The sequence below is a fragment of the Molothrus aeneus genome, chromosome 1 (assembly GCF_037042795.1).
Source record: "Molothrus aeneus isolate 106 chromosome 1, BPBGC_Maene_1.0, whole genome shotgun sequence".
NCBI lineage: Eukaryota > Metazoa > Chordata > Aves > Passeriformes > Icteridae > Molothrus > Molothrus aeneus.
In genome coordinates this window covers 68673246-68699661 of record NC_089646.1, presented here as the reverse complement: position 1 = coordinate 68699661, position 26416 = coordinate 68673246, and the positions used below count along the sequence as shown (strand labels likewise).

The 26416-nt window shown below is 37.8% G+C and overlaps 1 protein-coding gene across 2 annotated transcripts; it reads left to right on the top strand.

The window, feature by feature from the left end:
- Nucleotides 1-495: 495 nt before the first annotated feature.
- On the top strand, nt 496-25579 carry PRP4K (pre-mRNA processing factor kinase PRP4K). 2 transcript variants are annotated; one of them, XR_010784477.1, is made up of 19 exons: nt 496-589; nt 4328-5521; nt 8382-8555; nt 8824-8979; nt 9715-9796; nt 11323-11533; nt 13936-14009; nt 15391-15481; nt 15857-16004; nt 17246-17383; nt 18561-18714; nt 19619-19733; nt 20218-20369; nt 20827-20913; nt 21580-22353; nt 22862-22907; nt 23428-23514; nt 24337-24382; nt 25394-25579. XR_010784477.1 is itself a non-coding variant. In XM_066558893.1 (15 exons), exons 1-15 carry the CDS (start codon nt 552-554, stop codon nt 21781-21783), a joined length of 3018 nt encoding a protein of 1005 aa, XP_066414990.1. In that variant the 5' UTR covers nt 496-551; the 3' UTR covers nt 21784-23113. The 2 variants fall into 2 exon arrangements, 1 of the variants encoding a protein (XP_066414990.1); XM_066558893.1 differs by lacking the exons at nt 23428-23514; nt 24337-24382; nt 25394-25579 and having other exon boundaries at nt 21580-23113.
- Nucleotides 25580-26416: the final 837 nt, after the last annotated feature.

Genomic DNA, 26416 nt, shown 5'->3' with positions numbered 1-26416 from the left:
AGCCACCACCGGAGCGCACCCAGAGACAGGGCCGAACCCCAGCGACTCCTTCCCTCAGGCCGGCACAGCCAGGCCGAGCCGGGAAAGGCAAATTAAGCGGAGCGACGTCTTTCAACAGGACCACAGCATTACAGAACGGCTTGGGTTGGAAAGGACCTTAAAACTGACCCAGTTCCAACCCCCTGCCATGCGCAGGGATACTCTTCCACGGGACCAGGCTGCTCCGAACGCTCCCAAGGATGGGGCATCCACAGCTTCTCTAGGAAACGTGTTCCTCTGTCTCAGGGCCCTCACGGCGAAAAGGTCGCTCCCAATACCTCATCCAACCCCACTGATTCCCAGCCGCATCCCTTCCCGATCCCTTCCCGCCGCCGCCGCCACCCTGAGGCGGGGGGGGGGGGGGGGGGCGGGGGCGGGGCCTGCGCCGCGCTCCGGGCCCCGTGCGCGGGGTTCGCTCTCGGCCCCGCGCGCGGGGTTCACTTCCGGCCCCGCGTCTCCCCCCGCCCCCTCCCAGCGGCGGCGGCGGCAGCGAAGGAGTTCGGAAGTTCAAAATGGCCGCCGCGGCCGAGCCCGAGCAGCGACCGCCCGAGTAAGGACCGGCTGGAGGGGGGGAGGCTGCTCGCCCTGGAGCTTTGGGGAGGAGGAGAAGGGAGGTGGAGGGAGAAGCGCGGGCGAGGAGATTGGGGAGGCGGGACACACACATGGGACGGGGACGACCAGAAGCGGCCCGGGTGGAAGTGGTGAGGGAGGAGGAGGAAGGGGGTATGGAGAGGAGGACGGGGGAAAGCGGCCGCGCCGGGGGAGAGGGGTTGCTGTAGGAGCCGCTGGCTCGCGGCGAGGCGGCCCGGCGGGGCCTGGGGCGCCGGATCCGCCCGTGGATTCGGGAGGGCCGCGCGGGGGGAGGGGGGAAGGGAAGCGGCGGCGGGCGCGTGTCCCCGGGAGTCCCGCGTGCGCCTTCCCGCCCTGGGGGTGCTCCCGCCGCGGAGAACCGGGATTGCCGCCGGTGCGGGGGACGTGGAACGAGGGACATGGGGCGGAGGGATGCGCATCTTCCGCGTGGCTGCGAGGCCGCTGCTGTCCGCCCGGGCGCGCAGGGCTCGGGCATCCCTGAGGCCGATCCGGGCCGGCGCTCCCGGGATCCCCCACGCCACTGAAAGCGTGCACACCCCCCCACACACTCTCTCCGAGCCAGGCCGGGGGGCTCCGGGCCAGCGGAGCTGCCCTGGGACCGCCGAGCCGCTGCCCGCCCTGCGGCGAACCCTCCTCCCTCCTTCCCCCGGGCCCCGGCCGCTCTCGCGGTGTGGAAAGTGCCTGTGCTGGTAACAGCAGAAAGTGATTTGTTGCCGCCAGCCCCTCCTTCCAGGCCTCGAAATGACTGGCAAGTGCCGGCTCCCGTTGGGAAGCGAAGATCGAGCTGCCGCCTCCCTGCCGGAACGGGGCTCCCGGGCGTGCGTTTTCCAGGCGCCCCGGTTTGTGCCGCGGGGTTTGGGCTTGTCCACACTCTCCTGAATGAACACAGTCTTCTGGAAATTCTGCTGGGAGTTAACGATCTGATGCTTGCTCTATCGCTCCTCTTTACCGCATTAATATTTTAGCCATATAAACTGCTTTCTGTGTCTTTTTCTCCTTAAAAGTTTTGATTTGAGGCTTGATTTTATTATTTATCCTGGGAGTAGATAATGGGTGAGGAAAAGCAGTGGGTGTATATGTGAGCCGTGTAAAACACATGCTCATGGAGAACAGCGTTTAGTATTGTAGAAAGTTAAGTGATAAGGTAGAAGCTGATGATAAGACCCCTGTATGAAGGAAGAGATGGGTGAAATCGCTGCACATCCTTATGAACTTCCTGTTATTCTTCTCCTTGAATTCAAAAATAGGAAAAAGTAGGGCTATAACAAGTTCATGTCACAGTTTCTATTTAAAGCCCTTAGCACCTAAACATGTAGACATGCCTCATCACCTTCTGAAATATTCTTAAAAGGATTTCTCATCCATGTCATTATATCTCTGAAGCATTTAGTGGAAGTAAAAGTTTATTCAGAGTTTAATGAAATTACTTGAAATAAAAGTATTCCCTGTACGTGAAGAAAACTTGAACTGTTTCTTGCACATTAATCAACCTAATGTTATTGTTGAGCTACAAAGACAGCTGGCAGTTGTATTGGCAGCCTGTAGTGGCCTGAGATGCTGTTGTGGTGATGTGTCTTGTCTGGCACCTTAGCTACCAGCTGGCTTTTCCAGAATTTAGGATGAGGTTATTACATAATTCCAAAATACATACATAGCAAAATAACTTTCTTAAATATTTTAGTATCGCTTTCTGCTGTTAAGAGAAGGAAGACTTACCTGGAACAGCTTGAACGGATGCAATTTGTATTGTATTTAATATTTTTATAATGTCTTGAAGTACTTTTAATGTGCTAACTGGGGACTTACACAGGATCCTGGAACCAACGAAAAGAAATTTTGAAGGGCACATAGTTCTCTTAAAATTCTCCTTGTTACATTTTCCCACTTAGGTCACAGATAGACTTGCTCAGGATGGCAAATCCAAGTTGAAGAAGTTTTGCATTTAATGCTTCTTCTTTTTAAAACTTTTTATAATGCCAAGTGCAAGATTAAATAAGCTCTTTTTAAGCCACTTTTTCCTCCTTTGTTCTGATATTCTTTTATCATAATGGTGTGGAGTGTCAGGGGGTAGCAGTTAAGAAAAACACCTTTCTGTGTGCCTTGAATAAACAGAAGTAGTTATAAAAACATAAAAGACAAGCAGCATTCTGAGTTAAGTCTCTCAATATTTTATATTCTTAACTCTTAACAGTCTGTTCCTTTTGGACATTAATCATTTCATAGCACTAAAGTTTTAAAAAACAATTTTAGCCAATAATTTAGTGTACTTTGCAGAAAAGTCAGCTTTATTTACTAATACAGGAATTTGCCTTACTCAGGCAGGAGAGAGTAAATGCGCACTGCTTAAGATCCTGTCCTTAATTAGGAAGACACTAATCAAATTTATAGTGAGGTGCTGTCCTTTAGGTCTGGCTTAGAACATCTCTGATACATTTATTGGATCAGATGATTGATAATATTCTTCAGAAACTACTGAAACCAGTAGAGTTCAGAAGATAATTTCCACATTTCTGTAGACATTCACCCCCCACTCCTGACTGTCATGTTTGGGGGATTTCTTTTCACCTAATGAGGCTTAGTATACAGCAAAGAGCTATGCTTAAGTTATTGAAGTGGCAACTAGTAAATTTCAAAGCTGTTGTTTAGATGGGGTGAGTTTGTAAAAAGATGAGCTCTGGCAACTGTAATAATATTTCAAAAGGCAAATGTCTGTATTAACAGACAGTAACTTAATTGATGTTCTGAAGGAGATCGGGAGGAATTGGCTAAACACTCTAAAAACCCCCATCGCTAAGCCAGTTTCAGTGGCTATGAAAGATAATACAAGGGAATGTGTAACATCAGGACTGAATTTTATACTTTTTAAAGATACTCTTTGGAGAAACTACAGTTAATTGAAAATACTCTTCTTAGAAGAAACACTGTATGTCTTTATTTTAATAACCTGTCGTATTAGTTTCAGCAGTTTTGGTCAATGGCATTTTACAGGTGTCAAGATTACCACATTTTTTTGAAGCTACTAATCTGCTGCATACTATCAGAAAGCTGCTCTGAAATTAGACTTCCTTAATTTGTCCCATTCCTCAGCAGCGTTTCTTGTATTGCATAAATAATATAAATCTGTAAGAACATTTCTTGAACTTCTTGAACTTGAACAGGTGTGTACGCTTAGAGAAAAGAATTGCAGCTAAGAGAGTCACTCTGGATGAGATTTTGCAAGGAAGTTTTGTAAGGCAGTCAGCATCATACCTTGAAATAAATTTTGATCTTTGTAGCACAACTGTTTTCTGCCACTTGAAAATACTTGTAAAAGGCATAGCTTGGGTTAGGCATTGGAGTGGAGCAGATAGATGATGATGTACTACTGACAAATAAATATTCAGCACTGTTGTATGCTATCAACAGATAGATCAGAATTGAATGTAAAGGTGTAAGCATTGATTCCATCCACACTTTGGGTTTTATCAGTGCATTTGCTGTCTGTTCCTTCTGTACTACTTCCTTCTGCAGCCATAGCTGTCTGTTCCTAAGGAAGTGTATCTGCTGTTATAACTTACTTTAATTACTGGTACATTTTTAATTCTCCCAAAGGTAGGTGAATAAATGCCAGTTAGTTTCTATCATAAAAGGCTGTCTATTTAACATGAGATAAAGGACTACAGTGAATTTATTGTACTGATCTCTTTGTTTCTTGCAGGGTTGAGGACGCTGAGGCATCCGAGAAAAGTGTGAATGAAGAAAATGGGGAAGTGTCAGAGGCAGACCAACCTCAGAACAAGCACAGCAGACACAAAAAAAAGAAACACAAACACCGAAGTAAACACAAGAAACACAAACATTCTTCAGAAGATGACAAGGACAAAAAACATAAACACAGACACAAACATAAGAAACATAAATGGAAAGAGGTGGCTGATGCCTCTGACAAAGAAGATGGACCAGCTAAAAGAACTAAAATTGATTTTTTGGCTCCTCTGGAAGACTTAGAGAAACAAAGAGCATTGCTGAAAGCTGAACTTGAAAATGAATTAATGGAAGGAAAAGTCCAGTCTGGGATGGGATTAATATTACAAGGTTATGAGTCAGGATCTGAAGAAGAGGGGGAGATTAATGAAAAAGCACGAAATGGAACAAGACCTACAGCAAAGTCAAATACTAAGGGGAAATTAGAACCTGTGGACAATAAAACTAGTTCCAAGAAATCAAGTAAGAGTGAATCAAAAGAAAGGACTAGGCACAGATCTGACAAAAAGAAATCCAAGGCAGGAGTTGATGGAGTAAAAGAGAAAACTACTAGAAGCAAGTCAAAAGAAAGGAGGAAATCCAAAAGTCCTTATAAGAGAAGTAAGTCTCAAGATCAGACAAGGAAATCTAGGTCTCCAATACTTAAGAGGAGATCTCAGGAGAAAAACAGAAAGTCTAAGTCTCCTCCAGAGGATAGAAATAAGGCTGATGATAAAAGTAAATCAAGAGACCGCAGAAAGTCTCCAGTTGTAAATGAAAGCAAAAGCAGAGATCGTGGTAGAAAATCTAAATCTCCAGCAGAACTAAGAAGCAAATCCAAAGATAGAAGATCACGGTCCAAAGATAGAAAACCTAGGAGATCAGAGACTGACAAAGAAAAAAAGCCAATTAAATCTCCTTCTAAAGATGCTTCTTCAGGGAAAGAAAACAGGTCCCCTAGACGACCTGGCCGCAGCCCAAAGGGGAGAAGCTTATCTCCCAAGCAGCGTGAAAAGTCAAGAAGAAGCAGATCCCCTCTCTTTAACGACCGTAGATCTAAACAAAGCAGATCCCCCTCTCGAACCCGCTCTCCAGTTAGAAGAGTGAGGAGTAGATCTGCAGAAAGAAAAAGGAGAGAATCAGAAAGGAGGCGTCTTTCTTCTCCCAGGTAACTTAAAGGCGTCATGAGCCACCACAAAAATGTGTTAGGAGATGAACTATCTTCTAGTTTGGAGTTTATCTCCTCATTTTGTTCAGAAAATAGGTAATAAAAAAGGTACTCAGATAGTACATTATATCATGAGCTTCCTTTGTATGTATTCAGTTTTTTTTAAAGACTATTCTTCCCAGCTGTCAGAGGTGCAAATTTATCTTGTGGTTGTTAAAGTGCTAAGTCATTTGCTGCTCACACTCTTACTGGGAGCAAGTTTTGTAACTGTATTCTCCTTTTTAATGCTGGTTGGATTCAGAATTTGGCTACTATTTTGATTCTTTGTCAGTAGTTCTGTTGCTTTCTGAAACTTCTGTGGAGTGAGAATCCTCTTCAGTGTTACATATTAGTGTTGGCTAAAAGTGGGTAATTAACCCCTCTTTCCCCTCAAAAAAAGCCCTTATGACAGAGTCAGTGTGTGTGAATGTAAGCCAATTTTTATGTCAAGATGTCCTTCTCAGAGTTTTTTTTTTCCTTCAAAATACTGTGGATTTTCATTTGCTAGTGGAATGGTAATGTTGCTTTGTTATTGGACTGCCATCTGTAATTATCATATTTTGCATACACTTAAAGGAGAAGGATGGATAACTCTTTATTGTATTGGTGTAGTCTTGGCATTTTTTAAAAAAGATTTAGCCTATGAAAGCAGTTACCTTGACATTTGAATGCTAATAATGCCTGGGTGGCGAGTTTCCAAGAAGAGAACAATATGAGTGTGCACGTTTTTGGAAGTTAATTCATTGGCTGTAAGAAGTTTAAGAGTTAGAAAAGTTCAGCAGTGGACAATAAATAATTTAAAACTTTGTATCAGGGGGTTTAGTTTCACCCAGGCTGAGAACTAAGAAATATGAATTTTAAAATGAATTGAAACCACAAAGCTTAGTGAATAGGCACCTAAAAATGTGAAAGTTTCAGCCTGAATCAATGGAGATTACTCTGGTTTCAGGTATGGGGTATCTTTGGGTACTTTGGAGAGTGGCCCCAGTGATGCTAACCCAATCAAGCGAGTATTGTAAATGCTGTCAGTTTATCAGGAATGTGTTGGCCCAACCACTGAGTTTTTCTGGCATAGTAGTTTTTCCTCTGCAACGTTTTGCATCTTTCAGTTTTCATTTTTCTTGACAGCTTGCATTGCAGCCAGCTTGAATTGGTTGTCTAGACACCTATTTCAAGTGATGCATGTGTCTAGAATTTTGCTGTCAAAGTCATACTTCTGTAACTGCGTGGTGAGCAGCATGTGAGTGGGGGACTACTAAAATATTTTCTGCTGGAGGTGTTTGCAGATCAGCAGGAATAATCTTTTCTTGTAAGACATCTAAATTAATTCCACCTGTGTTTGGGTTTTAACTACTTGTAATTACTCAAACTGCCAGAGAATTTCAGGAGTTTTAATGAATAGTTTTAACAAAAAAAAAATCCCAGTAATTTCATTTTTCAAGTTTGTTTCCAGTGTTCTAATCTTGTAAGACACTTCTCAGGTCTTTGACTGAAGTTACACATTATGTGATGTTACTATGAATTTTTAATCATCTTCCACTTTTCATCTCACCCGGTGATCTCTGAACTAATTTATTTTTTTGTGACAGATATTGTGATTAGATTTTGGCAGTACAATGGCTCTGTTAGTCAGGAAGCCTGGAACTCTTCATCCTGTGCCTTTTTATGTAATATTGTTCACAGGAACATAATATAAATTAATTGGGCTAAAGGTATGGGCCTGTTCCAGCATTTGAGTACAGTAATTCCTTGTAGAAACTGCCAGTACTCTGCATACGCATAAATTTTCCTTTTGCCTCACTGTTTACTATTTTGCATCAGTTCTGTATGTCTGATCATTGTCTCTAGTTAAGGTAATTGAAATTGATGTAGCAGTCTCAAAAACTAATGAAAAAAGGTCGCAGAATGAGTGGAATTAGTCTTTCAGACCTAAGATATTTTGTTCATTGATGAGATATAACAGCTGTTATTCCAAGTTGTTCCAATTTAATAAAAAAAAAAGGAGCAGGAAAAAAATAAAGTAGAAACATTTCCTTTGAAATAGGGTGAAACTATTTTCTGATTGCTAATGCAGCTTCATAAGAGTAGTTGTTAAATTTATAATTTATGTTCTTTCTAGTTTTTGACTGACCTCTTGCTGTCATGCAGTTAAGCTTTTTAATCCCATCAAGGATTTTTTTTTCTTGAATAATTGTGAGAATTATCTGTTTAGGCAAGAATAAAGACATTTTGAAGAGTGTATATAGTATCAGACTTGAATTATTTTTTAATTTGAGAAGGGATAGTTTAGATTTTAGTTAAGAATTCTAGTTTTCATCTGCTGTTTTAGAATGTGTGAAATGTTGTAGTGCCCAAATTGAAACGGACATTGTTGTCAGTCCTGTGAAATAGCATGATCCTAAGCCTAAATTTCAATAGCATGGTGGGAAGTTGGTGAAATAATTCTCAAGAATAAGAGTTTGGGGTTTATGTATTGTTTCAGTACTGTGTCTGGTAAACGTGAAAACAGGCCACTGTTTATGTAAGATCTAAACACAGGCTTTGTTTTAAAACCTCTCTTAGCTTGTTGGTAGTAATTAATGAGCTGTTTCCAGACTTGTCCTGAGCTAGAGCTCTGCATGGGCACACACTTCCCAGGATGGGGAGAGACACACAGGAAAGGCAGCCAGCTCTGCTGGCTACTTATCCTTCCCTCCCTCAGAAGCCCATCTGGTGGTCCCTCACCTGCAGCAAAATTTTCAAGTGAGTTTTTAGAGGGAATAATTTATTTGTTTTCAGCTTGCTCCTGATTTTTACTACCACTCTCTTCCTCTGTTTTAAGAACACGGACCAGGGATGACATTTTGTCTAGGCGTGAAAGATCCAAGGATGTCAGCCCACCCAGCAGATGGTCCCCATCCAGGAGAAGATCTCGGTCCCCCATTAGGAGGAGATCTCGAACGCCCCTTCGACGTAGCCGATCTCCCAGGAGGCGGAGTAGATCTCCTCGGAGGAGGTAAGGATACCCTGTGATGTTAAGTGTATTTTGTAAGATACTACAGGAAGAATAAGGATTGCTATCATATGTGTAAAGAGACCATGTTTGGGTTTTTTTATCCATATTAATATGTGCTAGCACAGTTAAATTCACTTTGTCCTCCATTAATTAAATTGTTTCATTACTTGGAATCATTTCATGTCTTACTTTTCTGAAAAGATTTTCCTTCTTTTCTTAAAAACAATCCCCCAGTCCCAAATCCAAATCTCTTGTTTTTATCAAACAGGGATAGAGGCCGGAGAAGTAGATCTCGCCTTCGAAGGAGGTCCAGGTCACGTGGTGGCCATAGACGTCGGAGCAGAAGCAAAGTTAAAGAAGACAAATTTAAAGGTAGTCTTTCTGAGGGCATGAAAGCTGAACAGGAGTCTTCATCAGATGAAAAGTAAGACTATATTTCTAACTTACACTGATTATTTATAATCTGCAGTTCCATTGATACCAAAAATGAACTAACATTTATCTTGATGCTGTAGTTTTGAGTTGTCACCTAAAACCATAATCATGTCTTTGTACTTGTGGTCTTGTCCAATTACTGTTGTGAGAATCTGAAAAACTTTGGAATATGCAAAAAATACCAAGACCTGTTGGCTAGTGGGCAGACCTGTGGGGAGGATGTATCATTAGGTTTTTAAATTCAACCTGATCAGGATCTTTTGAAAACTTTTGGCCTGCTTACTAAAGCTTACTGCTTGAGGAAAAGCTTTAATAGCTGAAAGGATTAACTGCTGTCTGCAAATTGTGTTTATATTTCCTAAACCTCTGCCTATTTAATTGTGTAAGAGTATGCATTCTTAATGAAATTATTAAGTAAAAATGATGCTGCAGTGAAAAGGAACAAGGATTTTTTGTTTGTTTGTTGTCTTTTAGAAGAGGGTTGTTAAATTGTTTGCAATTAAAATTATAGAATGCAGAAAGTCTCAATGAGATACCAAGAGAAGTTTTCTTTGTAAGGAAATGTAAATATATGCAGTGGGATACGCTGCATTGCTTTCTGAGTCATTTGAACAGCTATTGTTTAATATATTCTGTGCTTTATACGCCAAGCAACTGCACTTGGTAAAATCCAGTAGATAATTATATGTTTATGAAGTCATATTAAAAAACCGTATTTTTGTAGTCTTGAAGACTTTGATTTGGAAGAAGAGGATGAAGAAGCAGAGATAAGACAAAGGAGATTACAGCGACAAGCAATTGTTCAGGTACATGGTTACAGGAACTGATTCTGTGTTTTTAGTGTAAAATGTCAGGGTAATGGAAGGCTCTTTGCCTATTGCTGAATTGCAATAGTAATGCCTATTGCTGTATTTTTCCAGTTAGTTCATTGTAAATGTTAGTCTCTCTTAAACTCTATGCTTCTACTGTCACAGCATTACTTTTAAAACTGAAGTGACTCTTCTGTGAGTCATTTTTTGCTACACTTAAACATTCTCTGATGGTCTTAAGACATGTTAAAAATGTTCTTCAGTTACCTTTTTCTGTAGGTTTTCTCCCTAGCTGTATCACTGATACAATAACATCAGTGTAACGGTAAGTTATATATCGATTAACCTAACCTAGTCAGTTTGTTTCAAGTAGAAGTTGTCCTTGTCAATTTCCAAAATTATGTAAAGCCACTGTCATGTTGTCCTCCCTAAAAGTACATGTGAATTGCATGAACTCCTTACTCCAGTAACAAGGTAACAGTAATCACAAGTGTAATGTTTGATCAAAACCCCTGAAAGAAGCTGTGGCCAGAGGGGGTGCCACTGTACAGTACGAGTCAGCTATCTCTTTTCAAAGGTGGGATTTGGCACACTATTAGAACATAGTAAGCAAAATGCTGTAGTGTATTTATGTAGTATCAGGTACAAAATTACTGGCTTTGATGTAGTGCTTATTTTAAATAGCACTAAAATTCTGTTCATGGTTTTATGCAAAGCCCATTGAAAAATCCTTCAGAACTATGACTGAGCCAAACCATATAAATTCTTTTAAAGACTGGTTACACCTGATGTTGATGCAGGCTGGAAGCAAATTGCAGAGCTGAATTCCCTAAATGGAAAAACCTCTGCTTGTATGATTGAATAGTTCAGCCTAGACAGCTGAGTGGTAGCAGTATTTCTTCATCTTGATTTTTACCTTTTGGGATAGGAAGTGAGGTCTGTATAATTTCATAGTACCTAAGGGTGACAAAAATTGAAAAGATGATGTTTGAAGTTTTTTAATGCTTCAGAAATTCTTCAACACAAATGAATAAATAGGATTTATAGTTCACATTAAAAAAACTGAATCTAAAGGCTACTTTTCTGTACCATAACACTAATAAAACTGGGAAATATTCTAGAATGTAGGCTATAAAATAAGTAATTTTTCATCAAAGACTGTATTTCAGTGTTTGTGTGCCAGGATGGTTTAGTAATAAATTTGTTGCTGCTCACATTTTGTTGTGCATAACTAAATAGTTAATATTCATTAATAATCTGTTTTTATAGAAATGTAAAGACCTAAAGAATACACATTAGTATTTCAGTCTTATGGTCTGGACTGTGGTGCATTGTGACAAATTGAGTTTTCAGAAGTTATATCCCATTCTGAAAATAATCTGTTGTCTTTATGGACATAGGCGATTATGAAAGCAAAGATTATTGTTTCAGCTGAAAGCTCAAACCATTGAGGGGGTGGATATGAAAATGTTTAAATTGTGATAAATTGTAACAGTGAGATTAAAAACTAAATTTCTTTTTAGAAATACAAAGGCCAGACAGAAGACAGTAACATATCTGTACCATCTGAACCGAGCAGCCCTCAGAGTAGTACACGTAGTCGCTCAAATTCTCCTGATGACATCCTAGAAAGAGTTGCTGCTGATGTTAAGGAGTATGAACGGGAAAATGTGGACACATTTGAGGCATCAGTGAAAGCCAAACACAACCTCATGACAGTTGAACAGAACAATGGTAAGATTCTGAAATCTCTCTAATGCAGTTTATGAAAGCTCAGACACTTGGCTTAGTTTACTTATATACTTCCAGACTAGGAAGTAGATTGACTTTTTGGATGGAATTTGTGAACGTTTTCGCAAATATTATGGTGCTTAAAACATCACATTAAAATAAAGCTTCCTCATCGGGAAGGATAATATGAGTGGAACACGTTCTCTACATTTCTGGTAACTCTTAACACAATTTGTGCTTTACATTTGGAAGAGCAAACAAGGATATCTCTCTATATGGTTAAGAATTACCCTTGCAAATTTTTCTTTTCACTCAGGCAAGTTGTTTTCTTAGAAGCTTAGTATAGTCCTATACTTTATTTTGTGAGGGTTGCAAATTATGCTCCTTTTTTATACTTTTTTTTGGTCAAAGCCACTTTTACAGAAGAATATAGGTGGGTCTGTAGTAATTTAGAATGATTAAAGCTTTTGAGAGTCATTGCTAGTAAGTCCATTTTAGCAGCATAGCTAATTGCTCAAATGGGTATTTTCTTTCTCTTCCCCCCATCATGTACTCTGTTGTACAGCCATGTTGAAATGAAATAAATTTTGATAAAAACCTGCCTTTTGCCAGCTGCAGCAAAAGGAGTACGGTAGATCTCCCAGCACACCCTGTAGTATTGAAAGTCTGCTGCTTTTTTTTGTCTTTTGAAAGTGGATTACTGTAAATCTTCCAAGTAGTGAGAGGTGTGTGCAGTTGCTGTGTGGTTCTATTTGAGCTAGTTTAAGCTGCTCTGGTTTCTCTCTACTGTTTAGCTGCAATAACAATGTTTAACGAGGGCTGTGGAGCCTGCCCAGCCCCTCTGAGGGCAAGTTGCAGTTAGCTTGTATTTCATGTCCTGTGCCACACCTGACTTTGGAGGCTAAATGCTCTGTCTCTAGTGGATGCTTCTCTTCAGAGTAATAAAGCTGCATCTCTTTGGGACTGCTGTACTGCTCTGTAGTTTATCCTGGCGTTCCCTTGAGCTGTATATTTTCAGATTGTTCTCCTGCGACATTGGTGAAAAGAACTGTTATAGAGCTTTCTTTGCATACCACAAGTTTAGGTTTATTATGTCTAATAGACAATGTGTTTTTCCTATTTTGTCAAAGCATGTACTGCTCCCTAATTTTGTTTATTAAAGCATATGAAAATTTAAGTCTTAACTACCTAGGCATTTTCCACATGTAAAAAAGATTTTTAAAGTTACATTCACATCTGGGTGGTAGGTTTCTGGGTTGGAGGTGGCTGTGACAACAGCTGAAACCAGTGGGTTACCTTCCTCTGTAAGAGTAAATTTTTATTTCTATCCTGACCTCTTATAGGGCCAGAGTAGTAAGTTGCTAAGAAACTAGTCAATAACTCATTGTAGGTAGCCCAGTACAGGTAACTGGAACTAAGGAAAACTTGGAGGAAGTTTCTAGAAGGGTCTGTAGCTCAAAAGTGGTATAAACTGCTTCCCCACAAGTGTCAGGTGGCAGTTCTGTACCTAGAAACAGTGGTACCAGCATGCTGGATGATTTTTTATGCTGTCAAATTTCAGTCTGGTTATTTGGTATGGAAGGGGCTTGTGCATCACGAGACCTGAAGCCTCTGAGCTGAATTAACTGTTTATTTTTCTTCACTGCATAGTGAAGGGAGGGTCTCCAGTTTACCGTGTTCATGGAGGGCTGCCATAATGTGTGCATGAATGAAATAGTTTGAAGTTTGCTTGCTTTTATTAATGTGTACTTAATTTATATTTCTTTGCTTTTATCTTATCAACCAAGTAAAATGTCTTTGGAATTTAAAGATGATTAAAAGGTGAGAAAGGGATTATTTTGCCCATAACAAAACTGTTTCTCTTTAACACAATAGTAAACATTGTGTTTGAAAAAAGCTGCACACTGGGTCCTTTTTAGCAGGGTTGGAGAAAATATTTTCCAAAGAAAGAATTTCTGGGCTTTACAACTTGGCTTTTGGTAAAATATCTCATGATTAGCAGAAAAGCCTGAACTTGTGTATTGAAAACATGACTGTATTTTTTTGTATAGACACATAGTAATTTTATACTTCTTTCTATACATATATATATATATATATATAGTCATTATTTGTAGGGAACATGTAAGTATGTAGTTTTTTCTTTCTGCTATGCTTACTTGAAAGCTGTTGCACATAGTTTTTAAGAGATATAAATTTTTGAGTTGTTTGAAGAACTTAACTAGTCTGAGTTTTATATTCTAGAATTTGAAATGGTATTTGCTAGAAACATTAGTAGAGCTACCTGTTTGCCAATGTACTGATCTTAGACTATGTTGTAAAGATACCAAGTGCCAAATTATACTGGCTACAGAGTTATCATTTGACATCTTTTTCATGTTGAGTAATCTGAATTTCATTTTAAGGTTCATCTCAGAAGAAGCTGCTAGCTCCCGATATGTTCACAGAATCAGATGATATGTTTGCTGCATACTTTGATGTAGGTAATTCTTGGAGATGAAATGTATGAGTTTTTTTCTGCTTGATTTTTGCTAAAGTCACTGTCACTTGAGGGTTGTGAGAACTTTGATTTGTAAAAGCACGTGCTGCTAAGTGACTTGTGCGTTCTTAATCTTTTGGTCAGCCAAGGCAGGCAAAGTGCTTCTTAATTAGTATTTCAGTGAAATAAAACCTGCTGAAATTAGTGGCAATTTTACAGAGTTAGCAGTTGGGGAATTTACCTGCTGTTTGAATACAATGGCACATGGTAAAAACATGAATCTATTTATAAGTTCAGCTTTTTATTATTGTTACCATGTTGCATGTTCTAAATATGAGCTTTTTCCAGAGATTCATGTGTGGTTAATTAAAAAATGTGTAAAATACTGTAATTGGCTAATGATGCTATGTTGGAGTAATCTGGTGGTTTGTTTGGAGATTTTTTGGCATGAAGAGATACATTTCCTGGTTTTACTTTAACACTTTTTCATTAGCTTTTCTCGAAATATGCTGCAGTGGCCCTCAGGTATTGACAGTCCAGTGACTACTTTTGAGACTTTATGTGCCATTCTCTGTAAGTCCTCTGCGTTGTTGCTGATGCACAACACTGAGAAATAACTGAAGAACTTTCTTCTTAACTTAAACCAAAATTAACTGGAGAATTTTTATGACAGATATAACACAGGCTGTGGTTTTACTCTAGTAACACTGGTATCCCTCTGACCTGGAAAAAGATGAATACTTGAAGGGTAGTGTGTGTGTGAGGGTGCATTTTTAAAAGTTCAGAAGTTACAAGTGGGGATTTATATGGCTTGTAAGTGAGCGGCTCCCTCTTCCAGGAACTGTTGTTCAATTGAAGATAAACTTTCCTACTCACTGTTTTGAATTTGAGGTTAAAATATTGTCCAGTCTGTTAAGAGCTGTCAACAGCAGTTGTAGAAGTGTTATGGTAGTATGTATAACAGTATGAAACAAGTGGCATGTACTGAACAGAAATTCAAGGCTTAAACAGTTGTGCTTTCCTTGCAAACTGCTGAACTTTTTTACTATAAACTTACTGTAAATAAGTAGTCCTACTCAGATGGTCCAAAATGTGCATTCTGATGTGACTTACATAGATTCCTTGTGAATATTAATTGAAACTTTGCCCATTTATGTTTAATAACAATAGTTTTGTTGGTGGATCTCATCCTCTTTCTTTGCATCAGTCTTTAGATACTGGTATGTAAATAACATTAAGTTGTTTCTCTCTCCTGCAAGATAAGTGTGTTTGTATTGTGGAGAGAACAGTTTTTCAGTAGGGAAAAAGGGCTTTGGGAAGTAAATGTCAAAGAAAAATACAGAGCACACAAGCAAAGCTGTTACTTTTCTTTTTATTTCAGAGTGCTCGTCTAAGGGCTGCTGGGTTTGGAAAAGACTTCAAAGAAAACCCCAATCTCAGGGATAACTGGACAGATGCAGAAGGCTATTACCGTAAGTTGTGTTTGTCTCTCTGCAAGGACAGATAGAGTGAGGGTGCTGAGTGAGGGTCCTCATGTATAAAAGTATTGAAATGTTGTTCTAATGTAGATGTATCCCAGATCCCTCTCTGAGTGTGTAATGTAATGGATGAAACAAGCATGCAGGTCTTAACCTCAGTTTTGAAAGGACTCCAGACTTAGAGACTCACCCTTTGTTCCCCATAATTTCCACAAAGCTAGATGATAGAAAACATTGTGCACCATGAAATTAAAGGATATTGGCTATTTGCCCTCATATTTTGTAATGATAGAGAATGGTTTATTTTTCTTGAAAAGTTCCATTATGTTAATCCCTTGTAACTTGAACTTGCTTGGTTGTATCCCTCAGGTGTTAATATAGGTGAAGTTCTAGATAAACGTTACAATGTCTATGGTTACACTGGTCAGGGAGTCTTCAGTAACGTGGTGCGAGCCAGGGACATGGCCAGAGCAAACCAAGAAGTAGCAGTGAAAATCATCAGGAACAATGAACTTATGTAAGTAATGGGGCTTTTTGATGGTAATAAAGCATGTGGAATAGTTGGAAGCTTTTCATGGTGTGATTTGAATCTCCCTGTTTCAAGTGAAGTAACAGATCACAGCTGTGATTCCTGCCTTTTCTGCTAATATGAGCCAGATAATGGGAAGCGCTTCAGGACTATGTATCCACACTTCTTTACAGCTATCACAGGAAGAAGGCTATTTGCATTTTCATCAGGCACTTTCTCATTTGCAAAACTGCAGGGAACAGTGATAACAAGAAACAAGGTTACAGAATTACAAGCTAATTCTGAGTCCTACATTTCTTGAGGGGGGAGTTGTGACGTGTAAAAATTTTATTTTGATGGACCAAATCTATTTGGCAGGCTGTGGGTTGGATCCCAGTCAATCATCTGCAACTTAAAAAAATATCTCCATACATGTAATTATTTTTGTATATTTTCTAAACATTTGAATGTATATAAGATACATAAAAAGAGATGGTACTCTCACTGTTGAAATAAAAAAAAGAGGTCTTTCAGAATGAGTGAACATTAACAAGTAAGATCTCTTAAACTATGTCATTTGAGGACTTGACTTGTGTACAGTACTTGTTTTCACCATCTGCTGCAATATTTATACAGTAATTTCTTGTGTCCTCTTCTGTAAATGACAACTTAAATGAAAATCTTTTCCATGTATTTTACCTTGGAAGTTTTAAAAGTTGTCTTATTGTGTGTGTACCTGGATTTGTTTTAGTTACCTGAGTAAGTATCCAGAAAAGTTTTAAAGGCAAAAGGGAGGGTGATGAGCTGTTTTAGTTTGGTGAGTTATATAGGTAATAAGCTTGGATGTGTAATTGAATCCATAGTCAGTTCAGTTTAAGTCTTTTAATACTATTGTATGTGGTGAAGCACTTTTTTAGACAAGTAAACTTCTCAGGTGAGTGCTGTTTGAAATTTCTCACATTACAGGACAAAATCCAGTTTTAGCCTTAGATGCAACTAGATGCAACTGAGAATGTGGAAAGAATAATTAGGTTGCAGTGAACATCCAGGAATTAAATAAACTTACCTAGTGTGTAGTCACTGACAGCAAACCATTGTTGTGATTTTGGTTTTTCAGCTGTGGTACATTAAGTATTGACAAGACACTTCTCATTCCTGGATAATTATAGCTACACAAGTGAATGTTTAGGTTTAAAAAGATATTAGAATCTAACTGATTTTGTTTTAGAGTCACATTTCTCTGTTTTCAGGCAAAAAACTGGCCTGAAAGAACTGGAATTTTTAAAGAAGCTCAATGACGCTGATCCTGATGACAAGTTTCATTGTCTACGGTTGTTCAGGCATTTCTACCACAAACAACATCTCTGTCTGGTATTTGAGCCACTCAGGTAAGATGACAAATGTTTGGGGTTCACTGTAAAAGCTAAAGTACTACTGTATGTTCTTTACCTGTCTGGATTTGGCTGTTGTTTTGATACCTTGTTCTAGTGCCAAGATTCAAGAATGCAAGGAACTTTGAAACAAAAAAAAAAAATGTCTCTGGGCACAAATTCACAGACTACTGGACTATTTCTGATTTATTTTTAGCACTGCTGTGAATTTTCTGCCTGGAAAATATTTGAAACAAGATAATGTATTAAAGATGGTTCATCTCTCTAGTACTGCTCTTAATGATTTTTTGTGTACGTCAGTATTTTTATTAGTTTTCATAATTCTTCATTTTAAGGGTTTGTGTTAAGATGCATTCCTAGAGAGACTGAAGAAATGCTGTATATTCTGTAAAGAGTACACATACAGTAACAGCCTTAGGGAGAAAGTTGTTACAGTGATTCTTGCATGTTCACTTTCTGTTCAAGTAATTAAGCTCTTGTGACAGGTTGATTGTTGATACTGTTTTATGGTAGATCAGATGTATTAATTGCCTTGGTCCCCATTCCTACTTAGAGACATCAGTTGTTCAAATCCTAAGTTTTCTGTGTATGTCATATTTTAAGTTTTGCCATATTTGTGGTGAAAATAAGTTATATACTGCAACAATGCAAATTTTGTGAGATTACTATCATATTTCATTAATGAGATGTAGAACAAATTATTCTCTTGTGCTATCTTGATAGCACACTTCTTATGTCCAGTTATGTTTTTGTCTTGGAATGATGGTCTTTTTATCTGCTGCTTAGGTCACCAAAAAAATCTCCTCAGCTTTTATCTTTTGTGTGCTTCCTTTTTCATTTATTTCTGGAGAAAATTAGTACAAAGGGTTTACAGTTGTTAAGAAAATTCTGTTTGTGTGCAAATAAATTCTCTCATATAAATATTGATTAAAGATATAATCTGAATTAAGTAAGTCCAGTGTAGTAAGTAATTACACAGCATAAGACAGATCTGACTGACCAGCCTTTTTATTTCAATTCTGTAGCTCACAGAGTGGAAAGTTGAATGCTACATTTCTCAAAAAATATGTAAAGCTAACTAGTTTGTTCAAGTTTGTCGTAGAATTTAGGAGGTCACTGTCAGTTTTTCTGTTAAACTTTTTCCAATTCTTTTTTTCCCCTTTTTCCTTAACAGTATGAATTTACGAGAGGTGTTGAAGAAGTACGGGAAAGATGTTGGACTGCACATTAAAGCTGTGCGTTCCTACAGCCAGCAATTGTTCCTGGCTTTAAAACTTCTTAAAAGATGCAATATCCTACATGCAGATATTAAACCAGATAATATTTTGGTAAGTAACGAATAATTAAAACTCTCTTTTTGCATGGTCTGTAGCGTAAAATGAAGTATTTGCAATTCATATCATTCTGTTAAATTAGGTGAAGTCAAATTTACTGAAAATGTTAAGGGTTCACACTTTGATATAAAATGATATTGTGGTATAATAGTAAGAAAGAAATACAACACAGCATCTAATAAAATCTTTTTCAAGCAAACATCTCCTCCTATCTTTATAGAAAGCAGACTTTCCAAAGTAGGACAGTGTCTTACAGGAGAATTATTTGAGATTTTCCCATCAATAGTTGAGAGATGTTTTTGCTTTCTGCAAAATGGAAGCAGATTATTTGAGTCTGAATGGAGATTTTGTTTATGTAAGTGAGATGATGGGGAAAGGTCCTTAATGCCTCTTTTTTGGTAGGGCATGAGAGCTACATCAGAGAAGTCCAATTTCCTTTGGTTTTTTTTGGACATCATCCCTGTGACAAACTCAGATTTTTAATTTACCTAAAATGTTTTCTTATTATTATCTCAGCAGTAAAACCTACTATGTAAGCATGAGATGTGAATAATATGCTGTTTTATAAGTGGTACTCTGGATACTGGAGTTGCATGTCTAAATCAGTAAAATTTCAATACCTGGAAGGAAATCTGGTCCACCAAGGATGTTTTGTACATCCTTGAAAGTACATGAAACTGACCTCTTTTTTTGTATTTTGTAGGGTCTGAAGACATTAACTCTCACTTTCATTTTGAGCAAGTAGTATAATTTTCTTAGAATATAGAGAGGAAGGAACTTCCAATTTAAAGACTGAATGTTTTTCCTGTCTCTGACTTAAATGTGTTGTCACTTTTACAGTTCTGTTATCAATTCTTTCCACAAATAGTGCTAATGGATATTTATGTTCAACTTGCAGGTGAATGAGTCTAAAACAATACTAAAGCTTTGTGATTTTGGCTCAGCTTCACATGTTGCAGATAACGACATCACACCTTATCTAGTTAGTAGATTTTATCGAGCTCCAGAAATCAGTAAGTACGTTTTGGATTAGCTACATCTATCACTTGCCAGCAAGTGCCAGAACTAGCAGATGAAAATTTGACTTGAATTTATTCTCTAGTCTTAGCAAAACATGACTCTCAGAATATGATGGCTTTCAAAAATTCAGACTTTGAAGGCATGTTCGTGTGACCCTTGATGTATGTTGGTGATCAGCTCAGTGAGAAGTCACTCTGATGGGTTATAGTTATGTTTCAATTTAGAGGTATTGTTCTGACTTCTTGGTTTTTGCTAATTTAAAGCTGATCAGTTTAGGTGTTAGGTAAAAGCCTCCCTTTCTAAAACAGGGTACTTCAAAAGCTAAAAGGTTTATGTCCTTCTTTTATGGTAGCTTTTTATTCCCAAGAAGAGCAGCACCAATATAGTTTACAAATCAGAATTTTTTCATCTGTCTGCTTTTGTGATATTATATCAATGTCTGCCTTTATGGAATTAACTATAATTGCTCTCTTTCAGTTATAGGAAAAATCTATGACTATGGTATAGATATGTGGTCTGTAGGCTGCACGTTATATGAGCTTTATACAGGAAAAATACTGTTTCCTGGCAAAACCAATAATCATATGTTGAAACTTGCCATGGATCTCAAAGGAAAGATGCCAAACAAGGTAAGAGAAAAAAGTCCTTAATATATGAAACTGCTCTAATGTACAGTAGAACATACAGTCTTTGTTCTCCTGGAATTCTGTTTCTTATCATACACATTTTTTTCTTAACAGTAAATACTAGACTTTACTCTGACTGTGTAATTTATACTGATTTAAAATCTTACGAAGTGAAAGTATACAGCTTCTTTTTCATAGACTAAGTATAAAGTGAAAACAGAAACCTTCTAAGCACTGACCTGAAAAAAATGCGTAAGTCAATGAAAGATACTGTGTCCTTTTTCAAAGGGTTTGAACTGTATCTTTGTATTCAATCTCAACATCTCTTCCTGTCCTTTGGTATTTTTTTATTAGTATTAAGTTACTTACGTTAGCAAATTAATATACAGTGATGTTAATTGTGAAATGTGTAAGACACAGAGAACTTGCCTGAAACTCTTGCCTTTTCCTCATTTTTCAGATGATTCGAAAAGGTGTGTTCAAAGATCAGCACTTTGATCAAAATCTCAACTTTATGTATATAGAAGTAGATAAAGTGACGGAAAGGGTAAGTCCTCCTTGTGTTGATTAACCCATGACTTTTTCCAAGCTTTCCTACTACATGGTCTTTCAAATGTACCTTGGCTTCCTAATTAAAAACAAGATTTTATAAGCTATTAGAAAGTCCTTTTGCAGCAGTGTGGACAGATTACATAGTTATAAAATGGCCAAAGAGATTTTTTTTTTTTCCTAGGATGTAGGAACGTGATTAAGAAAACTAAATTTAATCTGGTAGATATACAGGGAATCTCCATATAATCTGTCCTTAAATTAATAATAAAAGAGATTCTGCCTTTGTTTTGTAGAAGGACTTTTAGTATGATGTGGTTATATTGTATGAAGTCACTATTAATTTTGGTATCATTTTGACATTATATCTAAGAATCACAAAATAGTGGTCAGATTGGGGAACTTTCCATGTGGACTTCCATGTTCTGAGTTATGGGATGTTAGGTTCATGTGTGAACCTGTTTTTGTGGCCTCCCCCTCCACAGTGTTTTTTCCACTCTTTTCTCTGCACATGACGATTTTATGAGGCCATATGGGGGCAGGTTGTTGCTGCTCAGGTACAAGACAAGGCTGCTGAAAAGCTGCTGCTGAAGCTCTGTAGAAGGGGTGGATAAGGGGTTTGTGCTACTTCTGTTCTACAAGGCTACCATTTCTGTGTTTGTAGGAGAAGGTTACTGTTATGAGCACCATTAATCCAACCAAGGACCTATTAGCAGACTTGATTGGGTGCCAACGACTCCCTGAAGACCAGCGTAAAAAAGTGCACCAGCTTAAGGACTTGTTGGACCAGATTCTAATGCTAGACCCAGCTAAACGGATTAGCATCAACCAGGCTCTACAGCATGCCTTCATCCAGGAGAAAATTTGAACCAGACGAAGAAGTTCAAAGGGTTTGATTAATTAAGATACAAAGACTGAAGAAATTTCACAGCAGTTATTAATGTATATAAACATAAATATTTCCCCTGCAAAGTTGAGGAAGAAATGATACATTTGAATTAACATCAAGGCCGATATTTCTTTTAGAAATGTTAGAGTAATTCTGTTTTGTGTCTTATGTGAAAATTTTCACTGTAGAACTGTTTTAATTGCCAAGACTGCACAAAAGTACAATGCTAATGTATATGGTTGCAGTTCGTATATATTATAAAAAGAAAAAAGCATCTGTTATAAAAAAAAAGAAAGAAAAAAAAAAAAGAGAGCAGTAATACTGGGTGGTTGATTTGTTTTTAGCAGACTTGGCTTCATTTTTGTCTTTACAAAATGGCCAGCATAAATGCTGTTTATATTCACATTTTCCTAGGTGTGTGTGTGCAGGCCACAGCAGCATGCCCTTGGTGTAGTCAGTGCCGAAGGGGGTCTGTTCCTTCTTGAGCCTGCCCGCAGGGATGGTCTCCTCTTTTAAAGCAGGTTGTGTACAACTTTCAGTACACTGAAGGTAAGCTAACCCATCAACATCACCGGTGTTTAAGCTGTTATTTTACTGGAACAACTGACAAATGAGAGACAATAGCATTGTGGCAGAATTCCCTGCATGTTTGAGAAATGATCTTGTTTTATTTTCTGGCATTGCAACTGTGGCATAGTTACAACTTCTGTTCTGTTCATCACATTTAAAACTGGGAGAGAGCGCACTTGATGGATAGAGCGCCTTCAGTGTACTGTTTCTTATTACTTTAGTTTTTTTAATCAACTTGCTATAGACTTTGTATACATTTTGTTAAATACAGTTCACTATGACATAGAACCAATACTTACAGAAGAGTTTTCATTTAGTTATTACATATGTTGGGATCTCATTCGAAAGACCTTATATCTAAAGGATAGATAGACAACATAATTTTTAACTATTTGTATGTCATTTTGAAAGTGTACTGCTTTATGCTAAAAGTGTTTCATTTGTTCATTGTTTTCATTATTTGTGATCATGTTGTCTTTCAATACAGGCATAAACCTTCCACTCTTGAACAAAGCAGCTGCTTTTTAAAAGCGGTAATTGCTTCTTTACCTTTTATTTCTTTTGTAAATGAAGCTTTTCTTTAAGAAATGTGACTTTAAAGTGTTGTCTCTTGCATAAAACAGTTGACACTTACTTATTGTAAAGTGAAGATTGTTCTGCTGCATGTAAAGTGGACCATGCAGATTTCTGTATGTTTTCAGTATGCATCATTAGATAATAAAGTCTTTTGTGAACAAGGCATTTGTAGCCATTTTTAAAAGAATCTGTCTTCAGTGATGGTAAATCAGGTAATTTGTAAGACCCGCCCCTGCATTTCCTATTAATCATTTAATTAAAGGGATTATTAAATGTTATGATCTTTGGGAGAGCTATAGGCTATATTAATTGGATATATAATTATCACTGCTTAAAAACAAAGCAAAAAACCCTACAGATACTGTCTGTCTGCTTTCATTGTAATGAAATTATTCCTGTAGGACATGGGATTAAATTCAGGCTTTAACTAATGTTTGTGCTGTTTTTCTCACTTTTCCTTTTTGATGGTGCTGAAAGAGAAAAAAGGAAAGCGAGTCACAGGCCACTCAACGCCTACTCCATGGGTCTGATTTGCTGAGACACCAACTTCACCTTCCTAACAAGGTTATTTCTGACAGCATGTGTAGATAAACATTTAGCAACAAGTTAAAAGAGCTTGAGACAATTGAGTTGGTTATACAGGGTGAGGAAAACAGAAACAACCTTTGCAGGTCCATACTGCTGTTTTAATGTTCTCTTTGATGATGTTTAAAAGTTCATCTTTTCATTTTTTTATTAATATATTCTGACAGGCTGTGAAAACCCCACTGGTTTCACGTACTTTATAATACTTTGAACTAAGAAGGATTTTTGTATCCATCTAGGTACATAATGGCAACAGTCATGCACTCTTAGTGCACTCAAGAAAGAGGAAAAATGCCACAAAGCAGGTCATTCTGCTGGTGGGGAGTACCCCACCGAGGAGGTGTAATGAACTAACTACGAAAACAAGCAGGAGATGGGTGATTTTGTATACCTATTTGGAACCTTCAACCTGTCTCTTCTCAATTTATATTGTAAAATCCCTAATAGAAACCAATCTCTCCCTATTTCTACATATTGAGGTATCTTTTTCATACAGGAAATGAAAGAAGTTAGCTTTCATGTTTAGTGAAACACTAGTTGCTTGCTAGTTAAATGCAGCAAGTGTAACTTGCACTTTTACAGCATAGGCAGCACTTCTGAGGGCACTTTTACACAGATGTAGTAATAGCTTATTCTTTCTGTTGCTTTGTACTTTATTAAAATAGGAATATGAAACAATGAAATGAGTTGGTGATACAGAAACAAAGCAGTAGAAAAGATGCCCCTTAATGCCTACAGAATTGTTTTAAGCTGCTCTGGAGAAGCATAAAGTTGCTCGTTTACTTGTTCTTTGTGTTGTAGGTGCAGCTCAAAAGAAGATGAAGGCTACCAGAAGACATGAACAAAGGTTTCTGTCCTATAAAAGATATGAAAAATACTCTTCATCTAGTTCTGTCTTAATCTTTTAGTTTCCAGCATTTCAATTTAGAATTGATTAACACTGCTGCATTACTGATACTTCCTGAAACATACTTGCTGTATTAAAATTTGTTACATAGATTGTTTTGTTTCTGGTTGAAGAGATTTTTTATTGCAATTAAATGCAGGTAAACTAGCATTACTCTTTAAATGTGGTTTTCTTAAAATGATAGAATAAGCAGTACAAAATATATTATATTTAGGAAAAAAACAGGCCATTATATTTGGTTAATGTAAATGTGTTAACCAGAAAACATTTAAGCAGGTGATATGCTTTTTTCTTTAACTTCAGTAGTTTCATAATTTATTTCAATTCTGTCAAACTTTATTATCCACACAGAGAATAGCTGGCAGGGGTTATTTAGAAAATAGTGGATTTCAGTCCCCCATCCAGCTGATAGAAAACTTCAGTTCTGGCTTCAAAAACCTCTGGGCTAGAGGATTTTTTGACACTGTTAAGGCCCCTCTCCAGTTTTGGGCAGTGCCTGTCCCTGTAGCCTGAGGTCTCTGAGGAGAGTAGCTGGCTGCCACTACAGGCAGCTGAATTCATGGATGTGGCTGGGTGCAAACAGAACAGCTGTGCAAGAGTGAACAATTTCTCAGCTTATTTAATAGGGAGGATAACTTACCTTTTCCTCCTGAGCACACATTTTTCATTTATGTCTTTGCTAGAGGTCCTACATATAGAAGGTTTGGCTAAATCTACTGTGCTGATTTCTGTTTCCTTCTCCCTCATGGTGACAAGGAGCTTCACATTTAACAGACTCAGTTTTCCAAGCCTTCCAAAAAAACAAGATTCCAGCCCTGTGGGGTTAGAATATGTTTTTATTACCTTGGTGTATACTACTTAGTTTAAAAATTAATTACTGTTCAAGAGTTTTTAATAGAAGATAATGATTCCTTTAAAACCTTTTTAATAATACTTTATCTCCATACATAGGGTAAGTGGCATTAAACTTCTGAAGAACCATTATGTGTATATTGACCCCCATACAGAAGGCAGACCAGACTGTGATACTGCTGGAGATAGAGGGATCTTCTACAGCATGTGTAAAATTGTAATGTGGGTGGAGGATGTTGAGAAGTGGCAATTGCTTGAAATTAATAAACTATGCTTAAAACTTGCCTTCATCCTGTCTTCTGTTCTGCCTCCATATTCTACTGCAAAGCTGTATCTATTAACAACTTTTGAATGCACTAGAAATTAAGTGTAGTTCTTTGAATGGGGTCTCTCCTTAGGTATCAGAGGCATTAGAGAATCTCTGGGAAAAGTCTTCCTGAACATGTAAAATGGAGCTTTTGTTAAGTTGCCTCTCCCATAGCTTTGGAAGCCCCTCAGCACCAAAGATTTACTGTGAATTCACTTTTTATTTTTACTGTGTCTTTTTTTATCTTTTATAGCAAGATGTTAACCTGTATTGAGTCAGGGGATGAAAGAATTGGATTGTATTGCAGTGAAGGGAAGCCATATATACTTACAGATTAATCTTTTTAAGGGAAAAAATAGGTGGGGAGTAGCAGCATGGTGAAGTGGGAGGGAATGTGTGTTTTCATTTATTAACTTGTAAATTATGTATCACATTGTTAGTTTAAGTATGTTTATGTGTGGGTACAGAAGTGAGACTTAGCATGTGTGTTCTACACTTCTGTGTCTTAGTTTTGTTAATTTAAGTAGATAATTAAGTTTAATAAATTTTGTTAATTTAAGTAGATAATTAAAATTTAATTTTAACTTGTGACAATACTTACTCTAAATGTAAAACCTTGGCATTCCTTCTGTCATACATCTATTGAATTCTTCACCATCTTAATTATTTCCTCATAAACATCAATTTTGATGATTGTGGTCCAGATATTTCTATAAAGTAGGTATGAGGTAATTATTTATAAAATAATGAAAACCCATGAATATTTACAAAGATTCAGTGTTTGGTTTAAGTTACTGAGAAATAATTTTAAGCTT

Bases quoted from the DNA above. Each gene is read 5' to 3' on its own strand.
- PRP4K (XM_066558893.1), top strand. From the start codon at position 552: ATGGCCGCCGCGGCCGAGCCCGAGCAGCGACCGCCCGA. The intron at 9,797-11,322 runs GTACATGGTTAC...ATTTCTTTTTAG, and splicing joins AGCGACAAGCAATTGTTCAG to AAATACAAAGGCCAGACAGA. The intron at 20,914-21,579 runs GTAAGTCCTCCT...CTGTGTTTGTAG, and splicing joins TAGATAAAGTGACGGAAAGG to GAGAAGGTTACTGTTATGAG.